Source organism: Heloderma suspectum, chromosome 2, assembly GCF_057233095.1.
Source record: "Heloderma suspectum isolate Gila_16-S chromosome 2, 16-S_ref, whole genome shotgun sequence".
NCBI lineage: Eukaryota > Metazoa > Chordata > Lepidosauria > Squamata > Helodermatidae > Heloderma > Heloderma suspectum.
The window spans coordinates 45,905,088-45,928,191 of record NC_139459.1 but is presented as its reverse complement, the minus strand read 5'-3'; the positions used below and the strand labels follow the sequence as shown (position 1 = coordinate 45,928,191).

The following is a 23,104-nucleotide window of genomic DNA, read 5'->3' as shown; positions in this document are numbered from 1 at the left end:
ATCCTCTGCCATCTCCTTCTCCTTTTGCCTTCAGTCTTTCCCAGCATCAGGGTCTTTTCCAGAGAGTTTTCTCTTCGCATTAGGTGGCCAAAATATTTGAGCTTCAGCTTCAGTATCTGTCCTTCCAATGAGCAGTCAGGGTTGATTTCCTTTAGGATGGACTGATTTGACCTCCTTGCAGTCCAGGGGACTCGTTAGAGTCTTTTCCAGCACCACAGTTTGAAAGCATCAATTCTTCGCCGCTCAGCCTTCCTTATAGTCCAGCTACAAAATAATTAAATTTGTATTAAGAAACATTCATAAGAAATCCTGTGACGCTTGTACATTTGGAAGTATATTTAGCAATAATGCTTTCATAAACTGGCACAGGGTTTACCTTCATTTGTGCATGATGTAAAATGGTTGCAAAATGTTCAGCTGAGGCATTTATAAAATCCTCTCTTTTTTTGCTATTATTTTTGAGTTACATAACAGACTGTTAGGTTCAGATTTAAGGTCATCCAATTGTGAATTTGTATCTGGATAGATTAGACAAAAATAAGTATGATTTGCCACATGGCCTTTTATGTGAATGGCAAGGGCCAGATTGACCAGTCTCTCAGACAGAATAGTGCCAGATATGTCTAGCAAACGCAAAATTCAAATACATTAGGGGTGTGTTTCGGATTCATCCGAATCCAGAGCCGAAACTGACAGATTCAGGAGATGCCCAAATCAAAGAGGATCTCCTCCGAAACAGATCGAATCCAAATCTGAACACGCCTGAAGATTTGGAATTTGGAGGGACGCAGAGACACAGACAGTGTGTCTCCAAAAATTGATATATTTCTCCCCAAGCTCTTCATATAAGGAAAATACCAGGTTGGGGAGAGGAGGGAGAGAGAGGAGTGGTTTAATTTTGTGACCGGCAGCTCTAGCTTCTGACTGCTTAGAGATTTTACTGTATGAAGTGGTATATATGTACCACTGATTAATAAATCAATCACAGTGAATGATTTTACCAGGACACTCTAATCCAAGTGATTTGGTGGATGGATGTTGAAGTAATATATCGCAGGACTGATCCAGTGTTTAGTGCTCTTGGTTAGTTTTCTCTTCCGGTAACAGAAAAGTTAAAAGAGATTTGGTCAAGTCTGTAACAGTCTGTGCTTGCTTGGAAAATGCTGAATGTTCAAGTCCTTCTGCCTCTTACCTTATGCTCTGCATCTATCATCGACCTCTGTCCTGTTGCACTTTCTGTCACTGTGATGCCGATTGTGCAGAAAACAAAAAAGTCTTAAACTGATTTTGATTGATCATAACTACTTAGCCCCTGAACCTATCCTTCTGAATGTCTGCAGCTTTCTTTTCTATGGATACATTTGATGTATGCCATTTTCATATAAATTGCCAGAAAACCCAATGAGGGGACTAAGGAGAAGTGAATCATTCTCCCCCACTACCAGTTTGAGCATTCCGCTTCAAAAACAAACAAAACACAGCACTTATCCTTCTGAAATTTTGCAGGTTGCTGGTGCGATAACCTTTTTGGGAAACCCCCAGACTGTGGAGACTGCTCTTGCCGAAAGCTCCCTGCAGCGATTCATCTGAAACTTAGCAGGCATGATTCCATCAAAAAGGGCTGCAAATTTCATTCAGTTCTGCCAAGAAATAAAGTTATCAGCAGTTTCCTTTCTTCCAAAACCAAAATTTAAAGGCTCATAGCACAACCACTGCCTGCATCTATTTATCTGAAATTTGGCAGGCGTAACACCCCCACCCCCATAAAGAACTACTATGCCTGCAAATTTCATCCAGTTCTTACAAACTGGGGAAAAGTTAGTCATTTGTTGATTTCCAATTATAGTCAAAGGGAGGCATGAAGATTTGGATTTCCGAACTGATATTTGGATTTGGACCCAAGGTGAAGCGGGTGGCTGCTGAATTGGGCTGTTTTCTGAATTGGGGTCTGAACTGAATTGCCGAATTGGGGTCTGAATCGAATCTTGTAGTCAGTGCACACCCCTAGTATACATGGATTCAAGTTCTCAAAAGCTTTAATTGATACTCAGATGAGCGTAACCAGTTCATATATAGCATGGCACTTCCATACTAGCACACATATGTGCACGCGCGTGCACACACACACACACCAGGCATAATTGGGAAGCTGCTACCTTTGTTGTGGTGTTCTCTAGTATACAGTCGTTTCATCTTTCCCTTGTCTGTCATGATGAGGGGTGTTTTATTGCTCATTTTAGGGAGGTAGCTTTTTAGGTTAAACACAGAAGCCAAATGCCTAGCTGTAAGAACAGTTCACCCATGAAATAATCAACCAAAGTTTTAGAATCTTTATGTAAGCTTTCAAGAAATGGTTAGGCACCCATCTAACAAGGGTACTTCAGGGCTTGGGGCAAAGGGTTGTGTTACACTGCATAATCCAGTGAGTCCTGTTCAGCTTTGTAAGTTTCACATGGTTTCCCTTACATGTTGAACAGCAGAGGAGAGCCACTTCGTTTGGAGTAGAATTGGCTCTTTTATCCCATTAAGTGGTTACATTTTTGCTTAATGAAGATGTTATGAAAGAAATTTCTTCCTTTTGTTCCCTGAAGTAGATATGTAAATTGGCACCAAACACTTCATATTAATAGTCGCTTATTAGTATTTTGGCTTTTTGGATGTGCTGTGAAGATGCAACTGCTTTTTTTGAGTGGTTTTACAAGCCAGATGGATTCTGCAAAAGAAAAAGAAAAAAAAGTTTAGTTCAGTGTGCACCAGAATGGAATTACTGCCTGCTGTGATCTGCTTAATTCTGTTACGTAACTCTTCCCTTTAGCTTATTTTTCTTAAATTTATTGACAAGTTGGGATACAAGCCAGATGATGCTGTAACATTTCCCTTTTCTCTGACCTACATTTTCTATTGAAACTTTGCTAATGGAATTCATCCAGCCAAAAATGGGAAATCCTAGAACTGTTGTAGCCCTCTCTGAATTTCTGCCTGGTTTCATGTAGTTTGTTCCTGTGGCCCTAATAACTTTGGCCCTAATAACAACGTTTTTTGGTTTCTCTCATCTACATGGGCTACAGTAATCACACTGGTATTTCTAAGGCACATGATCAGGAATGGTCTGTTTTTCTCCCTCTTTGCTACTACATTTCTAGGGACTGTATTCCTTTCTTATCTGCTGCATCAAAATCCTACGCTTACATACTAAGTAAGGATTATCCCCAGTTTTAATGTGTGAGCTTATAAAAAACAATATCACATGTATTCAAAAGTTTCTGAAAATTGTTTTCTCTTTGCTAGTTGGAGCAGTCAAATGATTTCAATTCGTGAAGCCAAAGCCATTCCAAGACCTGATGGTATTGAATGGAGAAACAAGTTCATTTGTGTAGAAGGTAAATTCTGCAGTTTTGTTGTTTTGCAGCTTTGTATTCTGGTAGCAGGTGGCTATACATAAATAACCTGTTGTGTGGTGGTGGTGTTTTGCCAGCTGAGGAACCTTGCACTGGGGCTCTTTACTGACATAACGCCAAACCATGTTTTGGTGTTACGTGAACAAGCAATGAGGAGCTTCAGGCTCACACATTCTCTCCTCTCCTTATGTGTGGTGATTAGTAACCTCCAATTCTGATTTGTGACAAATCATTGTCATTTCATCAAAACAGGGTAACTAGGATTTGCCCTAAAAGAGGGATTTGGAGGTTAGTAATTGACAAAGGGTGAAGAATGTGCAAGCTAAAGGCTTGTTCTTCTAAGTCCAATCCATCATTTGGCATTACATCTGAACAGCCCCAGTGTATTGAGATAAATTTTAGTATTTGCAGTACTTCACTATTCTTACCCAATTCAACCCTGCTCCATTCTTATAAACGAAGTCATGACCTGTGGTGTAGTAAAGTGTGAAATGCAGGCGCTCATCATGACAACGCCCATAGCTACACCCCCAATGGGAATCTACACTCATGACCACAAGACATATATCCTGCTTCTTTATTATTTATACTTACAGGAGCTAACACTCTGATTAAAAACTCCATGATAAAATACAAACATTCAAAACTAACTGCTGATCTTGCAATTAAGTTTGAAGCATGACTGCAATCCTATGCATAGTTACCTGGGAGTAAGCTCCATTGAACTCAGTGGTGCTTACTTCTGACTCTAAAACACAAAGACCTTTAACAAAAGATCTTCAGCCAGCTGAAATGCGTCCTTTAGCTTTTAATTATAAAGTTAAACATTCTTGCAAAATAGTGTTACCATTTAAACTGCTACTTTGAAGCAGGAACTCCATCAAAGAAAAAGGAAGTATCGCACTTCTACTGATTTTCCTCATTCTCTGTCTTCCTCTATGCTAAGCTATCACAATCAGTAGTAGAACTTTAAATCCTTGTTATCATTATCACCTCATTCACTTGCAAGGAGGGTCCTTCAATGACTCTGCTGCTCTGCTAGATGACGTCATCATACCTGCTCTGAAAGAAGTCCCAGAGCTGCACCCTGCTGCATTCCTGTTCCATAGTACTACTATTGCTGTTTTACAGAGAGAATAAAAGTAGGGAATGACTGACTTGTCTTTGGAGACATTCCTTAGTCCATGTTAAATACTGTGACCTCTTAAGAAGTGCCCTTTACTAAATTTTGACACTTCGTGAGTATTTCATCCTTTGCTTCTCAGAACAAATGTTATTTAATCCTAATAATTGTAAGAGTGGCATTTTGTTTCTAGGGCTTTGTATGACGCTGAAACGTCATATATGCCTTTCCATGTTATAGGCATGTTTTATGTTTCCTGGCAATCCTGATTGGTGAGACCAGACATTTAGGGCATACTAAGTATCATACTGGAAATAATAGGCTCTCTAGTTGATGTTTTCCTGGGGTTGTATGGGGCAAATGGGCCTAAGTTCTTCTAACCCAGTTCTGCCTAATGGGACAACTGAAATTAAATGTAGGAAGAAAGCATTTTGGAAAATAGCATTGATATCCTTTTAACTTGAGCCGTCTTTAAAGCAAAGTAAAACAGTAGTGCCCACAGATAAATAGCCACACAACACATTTAAATGCATTTCAGTTCTGAACAACTATAATCTTTACACAGCCATGGGCTGCCCCATGCTAAAAAGGCTGCCCCAAAGCGTTGTAGTGTTTTCTCCTTTCACCTGTTGGTGTGGTTTTTGCTTGTTCCACTTTTTTAGATTATCACTTTTAATGTCTCCTGAAGAATTGTGCAAAATTGGGACAATCAGGAATGTGCTGCTGGTGTTTCCATTCATCCATTCGTTCAAGCAGTGCTTAATCCCTCCTGAAATTAGAGAATCCATCTCCTGAATAGGATCCAACTTTTTATTAGAACATAAGGGCCATGCTGAATCAGGCAAAAGGCCTATGTAGTCCAGCATACTGTTCACACTATTGCCAACCAGCTGCCCATGGGAAGCCCAGAAGTAGGGCATGACTGCAACAGCAACATCCTGTTTGTGTTCCCCAGCAACTGATATACAGAGGCATGCAGCCTCTGATACTGGAGGTACGCCTTGATAGTCTTATCCTCCATGAATTGGTCTAATACCCTTTTAAAGCCATTCATGCGGTAGCCACACTCCATCTTGTAGTAAGATGTATGTGCTGCTTCTCTTTATATGCTGCATAAAGATATGCATACGTAACTGCACTGGAATTGCATGTTTACAGAAGGTTACAGAACATGTTCAGATCACTCAACATTGTTTCTATGAGTGTGGCCGATTGTGTGCAAATGCATACATGCCAAAGTGGAGAGATGTAACCACCTAACCAACTGCAGTGGAAAGAGACTTCACTTTGACCCCCTCTCGGAAAAGAAAATATACTAAATGTAAGGCTAATAACCTGAAGACGTTCACCTTCGTATACCCTCATTGATTCCAGTACAGCTTCTCATGAATGAATAGTTATAGGACTGTTTCTTTAGATAAGCTTAAAGCAAGCAAAAGCGTTATCACTTATAATCCTCTTTTAACCTTTTCAGAACCTTTTGATCGAACAAACACTGCTAGAGCAGTTCATGAAAAACAGAAGTTTGACATTATCATAGATGAATTTCGCAAGGTAAAAATATGCAATATTCCAATTAAGCTTTTCACAAAACTTACTGCATATAAACAGTTGTTTGGGGGAAATCTTTTTCTCTGAAACTGAAAGATCTAGTGCATATTTCTGCGTCACTGATTTTTCTAAGTTCTTCGTGGTCTCTGTGCATCACACATATGGGCTCTGCACTTGTGTGGAGCCCCGTTCAGGAACATTCTCTAGCCAAGGAAAACATTTTTGGCGGGAACCCCCCCCCCCCCCGTCTACCACACATGTCCGGTGGGTTCCCGCCTGTTCCCTCAGCTCTCTTTCAACTGCCTTGTTGAAAGGACGCCTCGTTGGGACTTCTGAGTCTTTTCCGCTTTCGCTGAGGGAAGATGGGAGATGTTTATTTTTCCTTTTTCTCCTTCCCTTGTCTTCTTTCTAAAACAAAAAAGTTAGATAGTTATATTTTTTGTGTTCTTGCAATCTCTGATTGCCATTTTGTGATGTGTGGCCGTTAAGGCCCCTTTTCATAAGTGCTCTAGTGCGGCAGTAAACCACCGCCCACTGACAGGCATTCTCTTTCTTTGTTTTGCCTGGGGGAGTCTCATGTGGTGGAGACCTGCTGACATCGCATGAATCTTATTAAACTAACTAAGCGTCATTGAGCGGACCTCTTAAAAGCGATTCTGTGGAAGAAAGCCTTGGAGACTGTTGATTCAGTACACTCAAAGCCATCTGCCTCTCAGCCCCAGGCAATGGTGTAGAAAGTTCAATCGCCGGCAAGGGAGCGGGCCAAGTCTTCGACTCTAACCACAGGTCGAACTGATCCACCCACCCCGGGCAGGTCTGTGACAATGGCTACAGCAAAAAAGCTGTCTAAGAAGGCTAAGACACCAAGCGCATCTAAATCAGTGTCTGAGGCTCCCAAGAAGAAGAAAAAGAAAGTCCACAACATGAGTCTTTCTCCTTCTCAGTCTGCTGATCAATGCCAAATTTCTATTCCATCACCTCTGCCACTTTTGGAGTCTCCAATACTGAGAGTTCCATCAATTTTGCTGTTGGTACTGAGAGCAACTTCAGTATCGCTGAACCGCTCCACACCACATTGACGTCAGAAGGCGAAATCAGAGAAGTATTGCCACCTATAGCTCCACACATCTCGCCGCACCAAACTCAGCTGCCTCCTCCCCTGGCACTGAGGGAGCACTTCTATAAGGATACCTCACCAGATTCCTTTTGTTCTGAGAGATCAGGTATACCCTGCCGTGACTGCTATGAGAGAGATGTGGGCTACAGATCCCGTTCACCAATACAAGACTGGGACAGATATGGTGACTGGCTCTTTCCGCCCAGAATGCACTATCAGTACAATGACTGGCATTTTCATCATGATACCTTTCATGATCGTACTAGGTACTTAGTAGCAACATCCCCTTGGCACTGTTCAGCATCTTTGGCAACAGTTTTGACGCCTCCACAAGAGGACCCCTTTTTGCCTCCACCAGTCCTGGCACGCTTGACTTGAGAGGACACACACAGCCTGCAGTAAGGCCATCGACTCCACTAGTTTCTGAGGCAGTGGGATTGTTCCCATCTTGTCCTCTCCCACCTCCACCTAGCTCAATACCTAAGGAGAAGGATCAGGATCGAGGGGCAGTTTTGTCTATTGAGGACTATCGCTCAGACTCGACATCAGTATCCTCGGTACTGCCTTCAGTCTATTCCCCAGAGGATATGGTAGGGGCTCGTGAAGGAGCGCTGTCTTCCAAGGATCTTTACCAATTTACTGAACAAATATTGAGGATGGCACAGTTGTTAGGAATTGAGACCCAACAACACAAGTCTTGAGAAGCTACAAGACCCAGTCTTTGATGTCATATACATGGAGGCTTCGATTCCAGTCTCCATTCAGTTTCTTCCTATGCTGCTTCAGACTGTTAAGGAATCCTGGAAAGCCCTTTCAATGGCCCCCATGTCAAAACGTTTAGAATCCCTCTACAGGGTGGGAGAGAAGGACTTGGGTTTTTGTTCACGCATCCACACCCAAATTCTGTTATAGTAGAATAATCACAGGAGAAATCTCAAAAACTTCATGCTTCGCCAGCTGATAAGGAAAGTTGCAGGTTGGATTTACGAGGCAGAAGGATCTATTCTTCATCTGCACTTGGTCTCTGTGTGGCTAACTTATGAGGCCACAATATCGAGATATCAACTTTTCTTATGGGAAAAGATTGGATCCTTGTGTAGTACCAGTGGCAACCTTATAGGCAGAGGAGATGGTTCAGTCAGCAACAGTTCCATCAACCTCGCCAATATCAGGATAAGACTTCCAAATTTTATCAGCACCAGCCTCAGAGAAAACACCCTTCTAACCGTTTTCACCAGCCACGTTCCAAGAGGGACAACTCCTCTAAACGAGGGCTTTGACTTAGCCCTCTATCAGATTCATCTCGACACTGTTCCTCCCCATTTTTGGCTCTCCCCTATGTCGTTTTCTATGAAATTGGATGACTATAACACCAGACAAATGGGTCCTCAACATCATCCAGTTTGGTTACCGGATAGTGTTCGAAGTCCTCCCTCCTTTCGGTACCACCCACATTACACCAGCCTCACAAGTTCTGAAGCAGGAGAGATCTATGCTTTTGGTGAAGGGGGCTATCAGAAGAGCTATACTTTACCAAACAAGGAATGGATTTTCCCCCCGTTACATTACGGTACCGAAAAGAGATGGAGGACTTCATCCCATTCTGGATCTCAGGAGCCTGAACGACTTCAGCAGGACAAGAAAATTTCGAATGACTGCGTTAGCCTCTGTCATCCCTCTTTTTTGCCAAGGTGTATGGTTTGCTTCGGTAGACCTCAAAGATGCCTACTTCCACATTGCCATCCAGGAAGATTATCAAAAGTACCTTTGTTTTGTGATCACAGATCAAATGTTCCTATTCACAGTTCTTTCTTTCAGCTTGGCAACCACACCACATGTCTTCACAAAATGTATGGCAGTGCTGTGTGCTTTCATTTGCACTCGAGGCATCGAGGTCTATCCATACCCAGACAACTGGTTAATAGTGGTGTCATCCAAACATCGTCAAACTCAAGCAGTTCTATTCATCAGGAACCTGTTGAAGTCATTGGGGCGAATAATAAACAAAGAAAAGTGCAGATTGGAACCTACTCAAGTGATCTCCATCATAGGGGCAGTGTTAGATGCAACAACTGTGAGGGGTTACTTACCTTGGGACAGATGTCAAAGTTTGATAGGGTTGGCTTACAACATTTCTCACTTCCGCAGGACAATGGCCTTTCAAATCCAGCGACTATTGGGACTAATGGCATCCACAGTTTACGTCGTAGCCTGGGTGAGATTCCATATGAGGTGCCTACAGGGTTGGTTTCTGAGATCTTTTGACCCTGATGCCAACACTCGTAGAGTGCACTTAATAGTACCGGACAATGTAGTGAGCAGTTTGACTTGATTGATGCAACCGAGCAGCCTGACAGCAGGGATACCATTTACACCAATACCTCCATCTCGGGTCTTGGTGACTGATGCATCTCAGCTAGGATGGGGAGCCCATTGTGGCCCCCTGCAGATTCAAGGTCTTTGGCAGATACATGACAGAGCGCTACATATCAACACTCTGGAACTCTTGGCAGTGAGGAAAAGCACTCCAATCTTTCGAGTCTCACCTTTCTCAGAGGCATATCCAGGCACTAACAGACAACACCATGGTCTTGTGTTATCTGAACAAACAGGGCGGGAGTCATTCCCTGGGCCCCGTGAACATGACTGTCGAACTTGTCAACTGGGCAATCAAAAGAGGAATTGCACTTACAGCCTTTCACATCCCAGGGAACGACAATGATCTGGCAGATTCTCTAAGCAGAACTTATCAGTTGTCACACGAGCGGCAGCTGTCTCTTCCCCTCCTCAGCTTGCTCTTCCAGAAATGGGGCAGACCACAGACAGATCTCTTCACCACCAGCCAGAACACAGTATGTGACCTTTCCTCCAGAGGAAGCCTGGGCGCAGGATTGCTAGGGGATGCCTTTCAGATTCATTGGTCGGAAGGTCTCCTCTACATTTTCCCCACATTTCCTCTGATTTCCAGGGTGTTGCAAAAGATTTGGATGGACAACACAGCCTGTATCCTAATAACATCATGGTGGCTGAGGCAACTGTGGTTTGCTCCCTGCTCAATCTGGCAAACATGAGCTACTTATGGCTGCTGTCGATACCAATGCTACTGACCAAGGATCGCAGTCGTGTCCATCATCCAGATCTCGACATCCTGTGTTTAACGGCATGGAGACTTCAATTGAGGTAGCCTGCCTGCCAGTAAAAGTTCAAACAGTGTTGGACGTGGCTCTCAAACCATCTACAAGATGGGCATTTGACAGTAAGTGAAAGAGTTTCTCCACTTTCGCAGTGTCCCAGGACTTCGATCCCTACTCTGCATCGTTACAGGCTGTACTTACCTTTCTCCCCAGTCTTTTTCAAAGAGGTTTGAAGTTCGCCTTGATTGAAGTCTACTTAGCCACCATCTCAGCTTTTCATCCTCCTGTGGAGGGTTTTACAATGTTTACACACCCAACGACATGTCATTTTCTGCAAGGTCTAAAAAATGTAGCTCCTCTAACTCGAGTTTTCATCCTAGAATGGAGTATATGCGTTGTTTTGGAGATCTTGACTTTAAAGCCTTTTGAACCTTTGGCTAAGATTGACCTTCGACTTCTCTCTTGGAAGGTGACATTCCTAAAAGCCATAACTACTGCACGAAGGGTGAGTGAGTTATGCACCCTCTGTATAGATGCACCATACCTTATTTTTCATAGCGACAAGGTGGTGTTAAGACCCAACCCAGCCTTCTTACCTAAGGTTGTGTCTGATTTCCATTTAAATCGGGATGTTGTTCTTCCCACCTTCTTTCCGGTACCATCCTCTCAGCTGGAAACAGTGCTCCATACTTTGGATGTACGTAGGGCGCTGGCTTTCTACAAGGCCAGGACAGAATTGTTTCATAAATCCCAAAGACTTTTTGTTTGTTATGGAGGATCTAAGAAGGATTTGCGAGTCTTCTTGCAGAGGCTCACCTCTTGGATTGTGCATGCTATACAGCTAGCATATGAACTTGCAGGATTGAAACTCAACGGTCCCATTAAAGCACATTCCACTAGAAGCGTGTCCACTTCGACAGCATTCAGTAGAGGAGTGTCGATTACCGGATTTATGTCGAGCTGTAACGTGGTAGAGACCATTGACTTTCATCTCGCGCTGTAGGCTGGATGTTCAAGCAAGGGAGGATTGCAGTTTTGGCCATGCAGTCCTATTATTGTTCCTCCAATATGACATGACAACTCTCCTACCCACCTCCAGTAAGTCAGCTTTTTAATCGCCCATATGTGTGATGCACAGAGACACGAAGAAGAAATCCAGGTTACTTACCTGTAACTGTAGTTCTTCGAGTGGTCATCTGTGCATTCACACAACCCACCCATTGTCCCTGCTGCAATGTCGACATCACTATTGTGGTTGATGTCAGAGTGAGGTAGTTTCCTCGGTAACAAGGCCATTTAGCTGGGGAACTGATGGAACGAGCGGGAACCCACTGGACATGTGCAGTAGATGGTGAGGGAGGGTTCCTGCCAAAAATGTTCTCAGCTTAGAGAATGTTCCCAAACGAGGCTCTGCACAGGCGCAGAGCCCATATGTGTAAATGCACAGATGACCACTCAAAGAACCACAGTTACAGGTAGCCAACCTGCATTAATTAATGCTTGGCTTTTTTTCTCATGGCTGAGATCCAAAGAACAGCATCTTGGGATTTTAGGCAGCAGCTTCCAGTGTCACATGACAAATTACTTGCAAAGTCAAGGAGGGCTTTCAAAGCAGTTTGCTTTACGACAAATAGGTCTCTTGTTTGAAGAAGAAAATAAAAATTCATGCTGGACATACGTAATCCTTTAGGTGCACACAAAGTAACTCTTTGGATCCTGGCCTCATGACTTCCTTTGTAATCAAGTCATTATTACTCTCATGTCACTGTCTCTGTGATCAGAGTATAGTATCTTTAGTACATTTTCCATAGGGGTAGCCATGTTAATCTGTTGCAGCAAAACAACAAAGAATTTTGTGGCAACTTAAATGTATTTTAGCAAAAGCTTTTGTGTAGGTCAGAATATCTGGAGGGCCACAAGCTGCCTAATCCTGCCCTAAGGGGAAATTACCTCCTTTAATTTGTTGCAAAATTTCATTTGTCTTATAGAGTAGCAAGAGTTAGATAAAACTGGATTCCTAACTTTGAAAGTCATTTTGCTGTATGACCTCTTAGCCTGGATCCAAAGAACTGCACAGCTAGTTAAGCACAGCAAGAGTTTTCTGGATCTGCGTCCCTTGTGCTATATTTTTATTCTATTTTGACTGTGTGTAAGCACAGGAACTTGTTTGAATGACAGAAATGTATAATAATACATGGAAATTATTTTACAATTTCCAGAAAGCCCGTTGTGCTATCAAGCACTATTGTTGCACAAGAGTTCATTTTATACTAGCACAACATCAATAGTGCCAGCACATGGACACCGTTGGACTTTTTCCTCCTGTTTTTTAAACTTGAGAGTTTCAAAATCAGTTTGATATAGCATGAAGGTCTGCCTTTCAGAAGGAAAAAGTCTAAAACTGCAGTGGCACACTCAAGCCCTTGACACAGTCTTTCATAGTACTTTAATCTTATTTTGATTGGAAGTGTTACTGTCAATTTTATAATGATGACTTTAATTGTATGGAGATACCAATGTATTCATGATGTATTTTGTTCTATTCCATAGTCATGGCAGAGACTGAGAGACAGGAGGGACTTGAACTGTATACTACCTTTAAGAGCAACTATACAGAAAAGGTGATTGGCTTGTCTCCCCGTAAGTCAACTCTTCTGAAATATAATATACGAAGGACATTATCAAAACCCCAGGATGCAGTTTTTCTCCTTTCCCCACTGTACTTTTTTTTAAGAGGAGATTTTTCTTTCAGATTTTTGTTAAGGAAAATTTTGTAAAAATTGAAAAAAAAAAAGGCTACCTTTGTGAAATTTATTAAAACCAATAAGACTGGCTTTCTGAAACAGATTGAATCAGTGACCAATAAAAAGACTGCTGTAATACAAAATTTTGCAAATCTGTTGGGAGTTTGATTTATTGTTAACATATAGTGGTTGACTCAGCCACACTGAATATTGAAATGTAAAGATGAAGAGTTTTGTAATGTACAATAACCAGGCTGTGACCTAAAAGAATAGCGTATGGCGCACATTTCCTTCAGAGTAAGTAGTCCCTGCTTTACAACTGCTAAATGCAATGTGCACTTTGCCTCCCTTTGGCTCTTTCCAGTTTTTAATAGACTTGTAACAAACAGCAACTTTACAGCAAAATAATGACTTGGTCTTGTTGATTTGGCTTCATTCTCAGTGAGGTGGTAAGCTTGTGCCAGAGCTGTACCCCGTTAGATTGCATGTGAGGGTTGACATGACTGAATGTTCCGCCATATGACACAGTTCCCTCCACATGTAAAACTGTATGTCAGGAAGAAAGCTAGCTTGGAACCTTTTCTGTTTTCTATGATAATGGATTTTTTGGTAGGATCATTCAGTTGTGTGAGGCCTCACCTTCAGTCTAAAGTAGCACAACTTGGACGCAGGTTTGCCGTCTCACTGAGAACTTCTAAATACCAGGCATTGTAATCTTAACTGGAATTTTTACGTACCAGAGCTACTACAAGGAAGGCAGTTGGATAATCTGTTAGGCTTGTAGCATGCAGCCTATCAGTCATTTATGGTAGCAATGCATCCTATCAGCTGTCTATGATAGCCCACCAGGAGTTTGATGAACCTTCTGTGTGTTCTGCCCTCCTGGGCAAAAAAATCCAGGATGTTAGGCACTTTGCATGCCACATAAAGTGTGGCTGGTGGGCTACGTTCAGCTTGATGCATGGGCACTGCAGACCTGATTGAGTGGCAAACTACTCTCTGTAGTGTATGCTTAATACTCATTTCTGACCAGTGGCAGTTTTGAACACTACATTGAAGCAGGCGAAAGGAAGCACAAGCAAAAGTTCTTGTTCCTCTTAACTGTACTTCCAGTGTACTGTTTGAAAATAAAATTGCAAAGGTGGTACTGTTGCTTGTACATCCTCCCTCCAATGTTCGTGTACCAGAATAGGTGTAAGGAAATGTAACTCCCTTGCACTTCCTCACACCCCTCTGGCTTGTAAGATCTCTTACAAGACAAGACCGCCCTGGGTGAGGCTCTCTCCTACAGTTTCTTTTCCTTACAAATAAAGTAGTAGTGATGACTGCTAAAAATAGCTGCTACAGTAAGCCAAGTTTTTTTTTAATTTCTGTTCTTATTTTTGTGTAAATATTTGTAAATTGGTCAGCTGCTAATATAAATTGGGATTTTAAAAATCTTAATTTTTAACTTTTTTTCAAGAAGTATGGGACTTCTTTTAGATCTGCTGTAGCACAATTTGTGCCTCATATTTATTGCAGACCAATTCATATGTTAACAGATGTTATTTTTCACTGATGTCAAACTCATTTTTTCTCTTTTAAGTTTAATATTTTTATTGTGTTAAATGGAATAAAGTTTCTGTATTGAAATAAAACTACCTTTTGTATATGTCATCTTTTTCTTCCACTTAGCTGCTTGAGTCTGTTTGGTGGTTTGCCTAGTAATATTGTGAAAAATGCTTTAACAACCAAAGTAGTTATTATTATTTTTATAAATAATTTGGATTTAAACCTTTTTAGCTTTGCACACCAGGCTTTGTCAGTGTTGACGTTAACTATGATAAGTTACAATTGTGTTATTAGGCCTATTGATAAAACATATTGACATATTCCATATTGTCAATATTCCATACTGACACACATACAACTTTTAATCTTAACTTCTTGTTGGTTGGGCTTCATGTTGCATTGGTAATGGACTGCATGTCCCAGTGATAGGGGTCACTCTAATCATATAATTTGTAGCCTCGGGCATGATACTGGCCTGGAAAGTGACCAAGTAATCCATGTGACTCATGATTGATACTTGCAGATTCACAATTAACACAACATCAAGTTCAGCTACAGGGAAGTGGTTTTTCAGCAATAATTATGCTGCATCAGTAACATGAATTTATACCCGAGTGTCTGGTTGTAGTAGGTTTTCTAAATTAGACATTTATAAAGCAATTGTATAGAAGCAGAGGGCAGTATCCAGTGCAACAAGAGTGTAATGTAAATTACATGGCACTAGCATAAGGGACCTCCAGTGCAAAGGCAATAGTGGTAACTGGTGTGATGGGTTTTCTGGGGAAGCCTGTCATGCCAGCTAACACTATTGGTGTTGCAATTACGCTAGTATAACATAGTTTATATTAGAGTTCATGTCACATTGGATACTCCCCAGAGTTGGCTGAGTAATAGCGAATAGATTTTGCATGTACTGTCTCTTGGAAAACGGCCATCTGCCAAGTTACCATTTTGCAGGATTGGTACCTTCTGATTCCTTTGATCAACCTATGAGCAATGAAAGCTGCTTCAGAGCTCATGAATTTATTTACAAATCAATCAGAAGGGCTGCTGCATTCACACGATATTGCACCAAGTGGATGCAGTCACAATTTCATAGAACAGACACTCCTTTCTAGGAATAAATGGCTATGGCACTCTGGTGTTGATATATTCGTTGGTGTGTTCTGTTCTTGTCCTCAATTCAAACATCAGGATTTTCCAGTGTCTGTGGTACCAAGGGAACTGCTACTTCAATTACAATGTGCAGTTTATCTTAAGGGGCCACATACAAGGGGGAGTGCAGTTTGTGTGTGTTTCTTCTTATTAATTCCATTTCTATACTACCCGATAGCCGAAGCTTTCTGGGTGGTTCACAATAATTCACAAGATAAAATACAGCATAAAAATTCAAATATACAACATTTAAAAACAATTTAAACAGCTAAAAACAATTTCATTAAAACAATTTCATAAGTATCAAGACTTCTGAGAGTCCCTTTCCTTAATATACAATGTGGACAACAACAACAGATTAGCATTTTTTTTAAAAAAATCTACAGACATTCCAAAACCAAGTAAAAATCCCATATTTTTAATTTACACAGCATTGGAACTCTGCTTCTCTAGAAAAAGAGTTGCAGCATCTACCAGGGTATATGCCCAACCTCCTTGATGTCCACACTGAAACAGATTGCTTTTACACAATTCTGGGTCAAGTCTGGGATGTGGGCAGAGTCTAGGAAGTATCCTGTACTTGGCCTGTACCATTTGGCGTCTGTCGTTGGCTTCCTTTGGATAAAGGTGTCGCCAACCACAAAAGAACTGCAGATGGAGGTGCCCATGCTCTTCAATAAGAAAGTGGATACAGGTGACAGGAGAAATGGTGGTCCTGGTGTTGTGCAACCTCTCTGACTAAGGGATACGGCTCAAATGCTTAATTTCATTTATTATATTTCTATACCACCCCATAGCCGAAGCTCTCTGGGCAGTTCACAAAAATTAAAAAACATTAAAATACATTATATAAAGTATAAAACCGTTCATGTAATGACATAGAATAAATAACACAACAACAACATATATCTAAAACAATTTAAAACAACCAACCAGAGACAATCAAAGAGACTCCTTATATATTGCCAAATGCCTGAGAGAAGAGGGCAGTTTTAACCTGGCACTGAAAAGATAACCATGTTGGCACCAGGTGGGCCTCGTCAGGGAGATTATTCCATAGACTGGGGGGCCATCACCGAGTACAGCCTTTCCCTTGTTGCTATCCTCTAAGCCTCCCTTGGAGGAGGCTCCCAGAGGAGGGCTTTAGTCACGGAGCATAGTGTATGGGTCTGTTCATGCTGGGAAAGGTGTTCTGTCAGGTATTGTGGTCCCGAGCTGTGTAAGGCTGTATAAGTCAAAACGAGCACTTTGAACTGGACTCAGAAGCATATAGGCAGCCAGTGCAAGTGGGCCAGAATTGGTCTTATATGTTTGGACCTTCTGGTCCCCCTTAACAGTCTGGCTGCTGCATTTTGCACAAAGAGCGCATTGCAGTAATCTAACTTGCAGGTTACCAGAGCATAGACAACTGAACCCCGGTTATCTCTGTCCAGATAGGGGAGTAGCTGGGCCACCAACGGAAGCTGGTAGAAGGCACTCTGTGCCACTGAGGCTACCTGGGCCTCAAGTGACCACGATGGCTCCAGGAGTACCCCCAAGCTATGAATCAGCTCCAGGGGGAGTGCAACCCCATCCAGAACAGGTTGAACACCATCCGGTCAGGAGAACCACCCACCAACAGTATCTCAGTCGTCTGGATTGAGTTTCAGATTATTAGCCCTCATCCAGTCTATTGTCACAGCCAGGCACCAATTTAGCACATCCACAGCCCCACCTGAAGATGATGAAAAGGAGAAACAGAGCTGTATGTCAACAGCATACCAATGGCACTGCACTTCAAAACTCCAGATGACCGCACTCAACAGTTTCATGTAGATGTAAAATAGCATGGGGGACAAACCCCATGGAACCCCATATTGGAGAATCCACAGGGCTGAGCAGTATTCCCCAAGAACCACCTTATGGAGCCGACCATCCAAGTAGGAGCAAAATCACTGCAATGCAGTGTCTCCTGTTCCCAGTTCAGACAAGCATCCCAGAAGGATACCATGGTCAATGGTATCAAAAGCCGCCGAGAGATCAAGGAGAATCAACAAGGTCACACTCCCCCTGTCTCTCTCCCGACATAGGCCATCATACAGGGTGACCAAGGCTGTTTCTGTGCCAAAACCTGGCCTGAACCCTGACTGAATGCTTCTGCTCTTTCCTGCAGTTCAATCTTCTTTTCTCCAGTCCACACCTGGTTCTTGTATCATCCTTTTCTGCTGGTTCTCCAGGAAGAGCAGTGTGGGGGCAAAATGGTGCGTTGGTGATAACCCAGGAGCAAGTGCCAGTAGTGGAACTTTTCTGACTAGTGCTGCGCCAGAAGGGGCAGTCAGTTTGAAACTACCAGTCTGGATTGGCTGTAAACATACAACTGAAGAGAAGCCTGGAGTAAAAGGGGTAAACCTGCCCTGGGACACAAGCTATGTAGCAGCCACACCAAAATACAAATCTGCACATGACGCTGGTTTATATTTCAGACTGTACTGAAAGAGGCTGGCCCTGACAGATGGTAGACATTATAGTCACTGCAAGTCATTAGCTTGTTTGCAAGATAATTTTTACCCTTTTGGTGCTCCATAGTAGCTACAGAGCACTAAAAGTGTCAAAAAGGGGGCAAAATGGCTGCTCTGGGTACCTTTTAAAATAAATTAATTTTACACTTTTGGAGGGCAGCACAAGCCACGTCTTGCCCACCCCTGTTGTAGTGGAATTTAGTGCAAAATCTAAAGAAAGATGGGACATAACTCTCCAGGGCATCTAGCAGTCACACTAGATTGAAGTGTGCTTAGAAAGCAAGAAGAAATGAATTCTGTTCTTGGATTGCTGGGGCAATATGCTCCAGGAAACCCCACTGCTGGTCCGCAGCTGTTAGTTTCTTAACAATACCCAAACAAATTTGAAGACTAGCTTCAGGGGAGGAGAGACAAAGGTTTGCTGCCTTCTCAGGCGAAGGTTGTAAAAAGAATATCTAACTGAGCTCCCAAATACATAGCTGACCTGAAGCAATTGTACTTTTACCCCTGAGGGTGTAGGAATCTGAGGATGCCAGCAAATTAGAGGTCTGTCTGTTTCCTCAAGAGTATAAAGGTAAAGTAAAGGTGTCCCCAGCCAGTCATGTCCGACTCTAGGGGGTGGTGCTGATCTCCATTTCTAAGCCGAAGAGCCAGCACTGTCTGAAGACGCTTCCGTGGTCATGTGGCTGGCATGACTGAACACCGAGGTGCATGGAACGCTGTTACCTTTGCCGCCGAAGCGGTACCTATTTATCTACTTGCAATTTCTTGCTTTCAAACTCTTGGTTGGCAGGAGCTGGGACTGAAGATGGGAGCTCACTCTGTCATGCGGCACTCGGGTCTCAAACTGTTGTCCTGCCGACCTTCCAGTCTGCAGTTCAGCATCTTAACCACTAAGCCACTGTGGTCCCTCCTCAAGAGTATAGGGCCTGGCAATCCTTAGCTCCAGCTTTAGTTGCCTCTTGCATCTCACCCAACTCCAACCAGATAGTTAAAACTGAGATGACATGGGAAGGCTAAAGGAGAGTGAACGAGCAAGCGTGCATGGTGATTGGCCTCATTCAGTTTGTTGAGTCATGGCTGAACAGTAGTTTAATAAAAAGTGTAAGTGTGTGTGTGTGTGTGTGAGAGAGAGAGAGAGAGAGAGAACATTAAGTTCTGCTAAAGCCATATTTGAATGACTGCAGACCCTTCCTCCTCCATTACATCTTAAGATTGTGATCCTGCAGACACCATGACTTCAATAAGTCAACTTTTCTTCTTCTTCTTCCTTTCCCTCCACTCCCAACCTGCTTTTTGTAACATCTTGCCTGATTTAAGACACCTGGTGATGTTGAAAGCTTGCCCATTTTTGTGATCTTTCGATCGGCCTAATAAAGCTTTTACATTAATATGGATTTTGCAAAGTTCCTATGCAATGCAATATATAACTTGACAATCGTTTAAATGCAGCCGGAGGGGGGGGGGGGGTGATATTCAACCGAGGCCTAATGAACTTGCTGGATGCTTCCTTTGATGCAAACAAAGATACCTGTTTCCAGGGCCACCAGTTTCCAGGGCCACCAGTTACGACGTATAACTAGTGGCCCATTACTATACCTGGATCAAGGCCAGCAACATCCAGGTCTGCCATTTGTTTATCAAAGGCCTCATGTTGACTGCATATTGGCTCTAGAAACAAGGTGGTGTTAGGACCCAGCAGCAAGTCCAAGGTGGCAGCAGCAGTTTGATATTTCAACTTTCCCTTGTTCTATTTAAAGACTTTCCTGAGTCAGGACTACTGAGCTGCTGTGGATGACAGTTTGCTTCGGGCAACCCTGGAGACCACTGAGTAGAGGGGAGAGAACACAGCAAGGGGACTGACCTGGCGATAAAATGGAGTCTGAATGCAACTCAGAGTATGATGGATCACCTGATGTCTCTGTGGAAGAGGAGGAGGAAGAGGATGCAGAGGAACCCCGAGAAGAACAGCTTACTCGAAGGTATTGTATCTTCAAAAACAAGCAAACACAGTGTACTGACTGTCGAGAAGTTCTGGGAAGCTAAAAGGGAAAAGTGGCTTTGTGGAATTCCAGGATGGCATCAAAGGAAATGCAAGTTTTAAGAATGAGGGAAGTTTTCTGATGAACCTGAATGCAGCTGGTTGTGATTCTGAAAGAGCGTGATCAGTGCACCAAAGGCATTTTCTATTTAAGGATCCTGCATTGTGCCAGTTGGATTGGCATCCCCTCCTGCTCCTCCCTTCCTAGCTGGCTCTTCATTACATATCAATCTCGGTTACTGTAGGGGTGCAGTGAGTGAGTGAGCGAGTAAAATGGCTGGGTCCGAAAAACAGGCCTTTAATTTGTTCTGCTAAACATACCATAACACTCTGTGCGTTGAAAGGTGTGGGAGAACTTCACACTCTAGGGATCAATTTGCTTTTTGGAAAGGAAATGGGGTGGTTTTGTGACTGAGATTAGAGGCTGCAGGCCATTTACTTTCATGTCTCTTATGCATGATTTGTTCAGTCCAATAGCAAGTTGTCCTAAAAATGGGACAATTGCCTATTTTGGCTCTACACCTGCTGGATAGAGTAGGTCTAAATATAAGACAACCTTTGCATCTAAGGACGAACAACATTTGGGAAGGGAATGATAGTAGAAGTAGATATAACAGGGTTGGATAATTTGTGGCCCTCCAGATGTTTGGGTCTACCACTCCCATCCACCCTTGCTAGCATAGCCAATGGTGAGGCATGATGGGAGTTGCAGTCTGCAGACCAAAACATCTGGAGGGCCACACCTTGCCCACCACTGATTTACGGTATACAGAATAATTTTGCTCAGAAAGGTCTCAGCCACAAACCTAGGCTCTAATTATTAACCATGATAGGGGAGGTGGGGGGGGACCCTTTACCTACCATGTTGATTCCCTGGCCCTGTTCTACCTTGTGGAAACAAGGCACCATCATTTCTGACTGCATACAAAAACTAGCACTGAAATCAGTGTGACCTGAATTGCTGGAGTTGGGGACTCATAATGCAGAATCATAGAGTTGGAAGGGACCTTGAAGGTCATCGGGTCCAGCCGCCCCCCCCCCGCCCCTCACTCAATGCAAGAACTACAATGCTGGATGCAACTTGACAGCATCCGTGACGGATTGCAATCCCGCCTCTGCTTAAATTTTGCTACTTTGGCTCAGGATCCTCTCATGATACTGCTCTAGGGTGGGTGTGACAAAACCCCTCCTTTCACCCAGCCTATGGCCCCTCAAGACGGGGCGGGGGGTTCGCCTTTGCTTCCACCTAGGCAGGTTGTTCCCACCCACCTCCACCTTTAACCATCTTGCTTATACTCCTTTTTTCCTAGAGTACAATTGTGTGTGTGTGTTGTACCCTTTTTAAACTTCTACCTAGGTTAAGCAGAAGTAGCGTGATGAAGAATTAAGTACAGACGCAATGTAAAAGAATCAAAATTATTTATTTAGATTATTATAAAGACTGAACTTTAAAAGATTTCTTGAATATGATGTTTTTTTCTTAGTTACTTTATATGTTATCCTCTTAACCTAACCTAAGCTAAACTAAGGCCTAAAACCACTAACCACCACTCCCTATCTCCAGGAGATGTTTTATCTAAGAGATCAAATCCCTCCCTCTCTCATCTCTCCTCAAACTGCCTCTTTTAACTCACTCACTCCAGCACCCCCTCCCATCAGCATTCTCACTGACCAATCACATGGCCCCAGGCACTCAGCCACTCACACCATTCCATACATTCTCACACACCCAGCAGGCAACCTACAATATATGTGGGGTGTCTCCACGAGTGACTTACTGCAAGATTGCTGCATTTGGAGGTCGTTCGGGGCACATGACGTTGTGGCCATCTCACAGCCACCCTGGCGTTTCACTCTGAAAAACCGGTTCTTCTGGGACTACTTTTGGTCCGATTGTTTTCCTTAATTCGGCTTGTCTGCGCTTCTGTTACGGTGTGCACCCGCTTCTGATTTACTCCAGCATGATTTCCCTGCCCAGGGGTGTGTCTTTCACCTGGCCATGACTTCACTGACCCCAGTCAAGGGGTGTTTCCCCCAATGTTTCCCCCACCTGTATTTCCCCAATGTTTCCACCATTTCAGGGCTGGCCATCAAAGTTCTGAGCTACCTCATGGCATTTACTTCACATTGCCTACTACTAAACTCTGGTGGCCATCCCCGCAAAGTATAGGTGTGGTCTGGGCAGCCTCTAACTTTTTAAAAAAAGTAATGCATTAAAGCAAAATAGTGCTTTTCTCTGGCAATATCTACACCCCCATCTCACTATCACGCATTTGCTAGCAAGTCCTATAGCCCCTATCTCACTATTGTGCATTTGCTAGATAGGGGCTATAGGACTTGCTGACAAATGTGCAATAGTGAGATAGGGGAGGAAAAGAAATAAAAACAAAATTGGCGGAATCGGGCATAGGTTGGGGAAGCAGGGGTCTCCTCACAAGTAACTCCCATTGTGTTCAATGAGGCTTGTTCCCTAAATATCGATGCTGCATTTCTTTACTGTTTGCTTTGTTGTTGTAAGCAAATAACTACTGTGAAACTTCAAACCTTCGTATTAGGGATGTATGAAAGTCACTTACCTTTTCGAAGGGTGACATTCGCGGTGGGGGGGAGGCGCTCCGTCCCTCCCCCCGAAATTCTCTCTGGCTGGCTCCGCTCCGTGGAGATTCCACAGAGCCACCAGCCAGGGCCGCCCACAGCCAGACATCCGGTCGCTGGGCAACCTGCAGGGACGCAAATGGCAGCTGCCATAGCCGCCGCCATTTGCGTCCCTGTATTTTGCCGTGATAGGCCAC

At 43.1% G+C, this 23,104-nt stretch overlaps 2 protein-coding genes across 4 annotated transcripts in view; both read left to right on the top strand.

Annotated features, from left to right (window-relative positions):
- TENT2 (terminal nucleotidyltransferase 2) overlaps nt 1–14,722 on the top strand; it is a 47,952-nt gene extending 33,230 nt beyond the window's left edge. For 2 of the 3 annotated variants that reach the window (XM_084833391.1, XM_084833390.1), the window contains exons 13-15: nt 3,289–3,380; nt 5,996–6,075; nt 12,874–14,720. In XM_084833391.1, coding sequence (XP_084689517.1) covers nt 3,289–3,380; nt 5,996–6,075; nt 12,874–12,948 — 247 coding nt within the window. In that variant the 3' untranslated portion in view covers nt 12,949–14,720. Of the gene's footprint in view, nt 1–3,288; nt 3,381–5,995; nt 6,076–12,873 lie in introns of all 3 variants that reach the window. The other variant, XM_084833389.1, reaches the window with a different exon arrangement.
- Nucleotides 14,723–19,984: 5,262 nt separating this feature from the next.
- Nucleotides 19,985–23,104, top strand: part of CMYA5 (cardiomyopathy associated 5) — a 104,836-nt gene continuing 101,716 nt past the window's right edge. The window contains 1 exon segment of the mRNA XM_084829647.1: nt 19,985–20,253. Coding sequence (XP_084685773.1) covers nt 20,066–20,253 — 188 coding nt within the window. The 5' untranslated portion in view covers nt 19,985–20,065.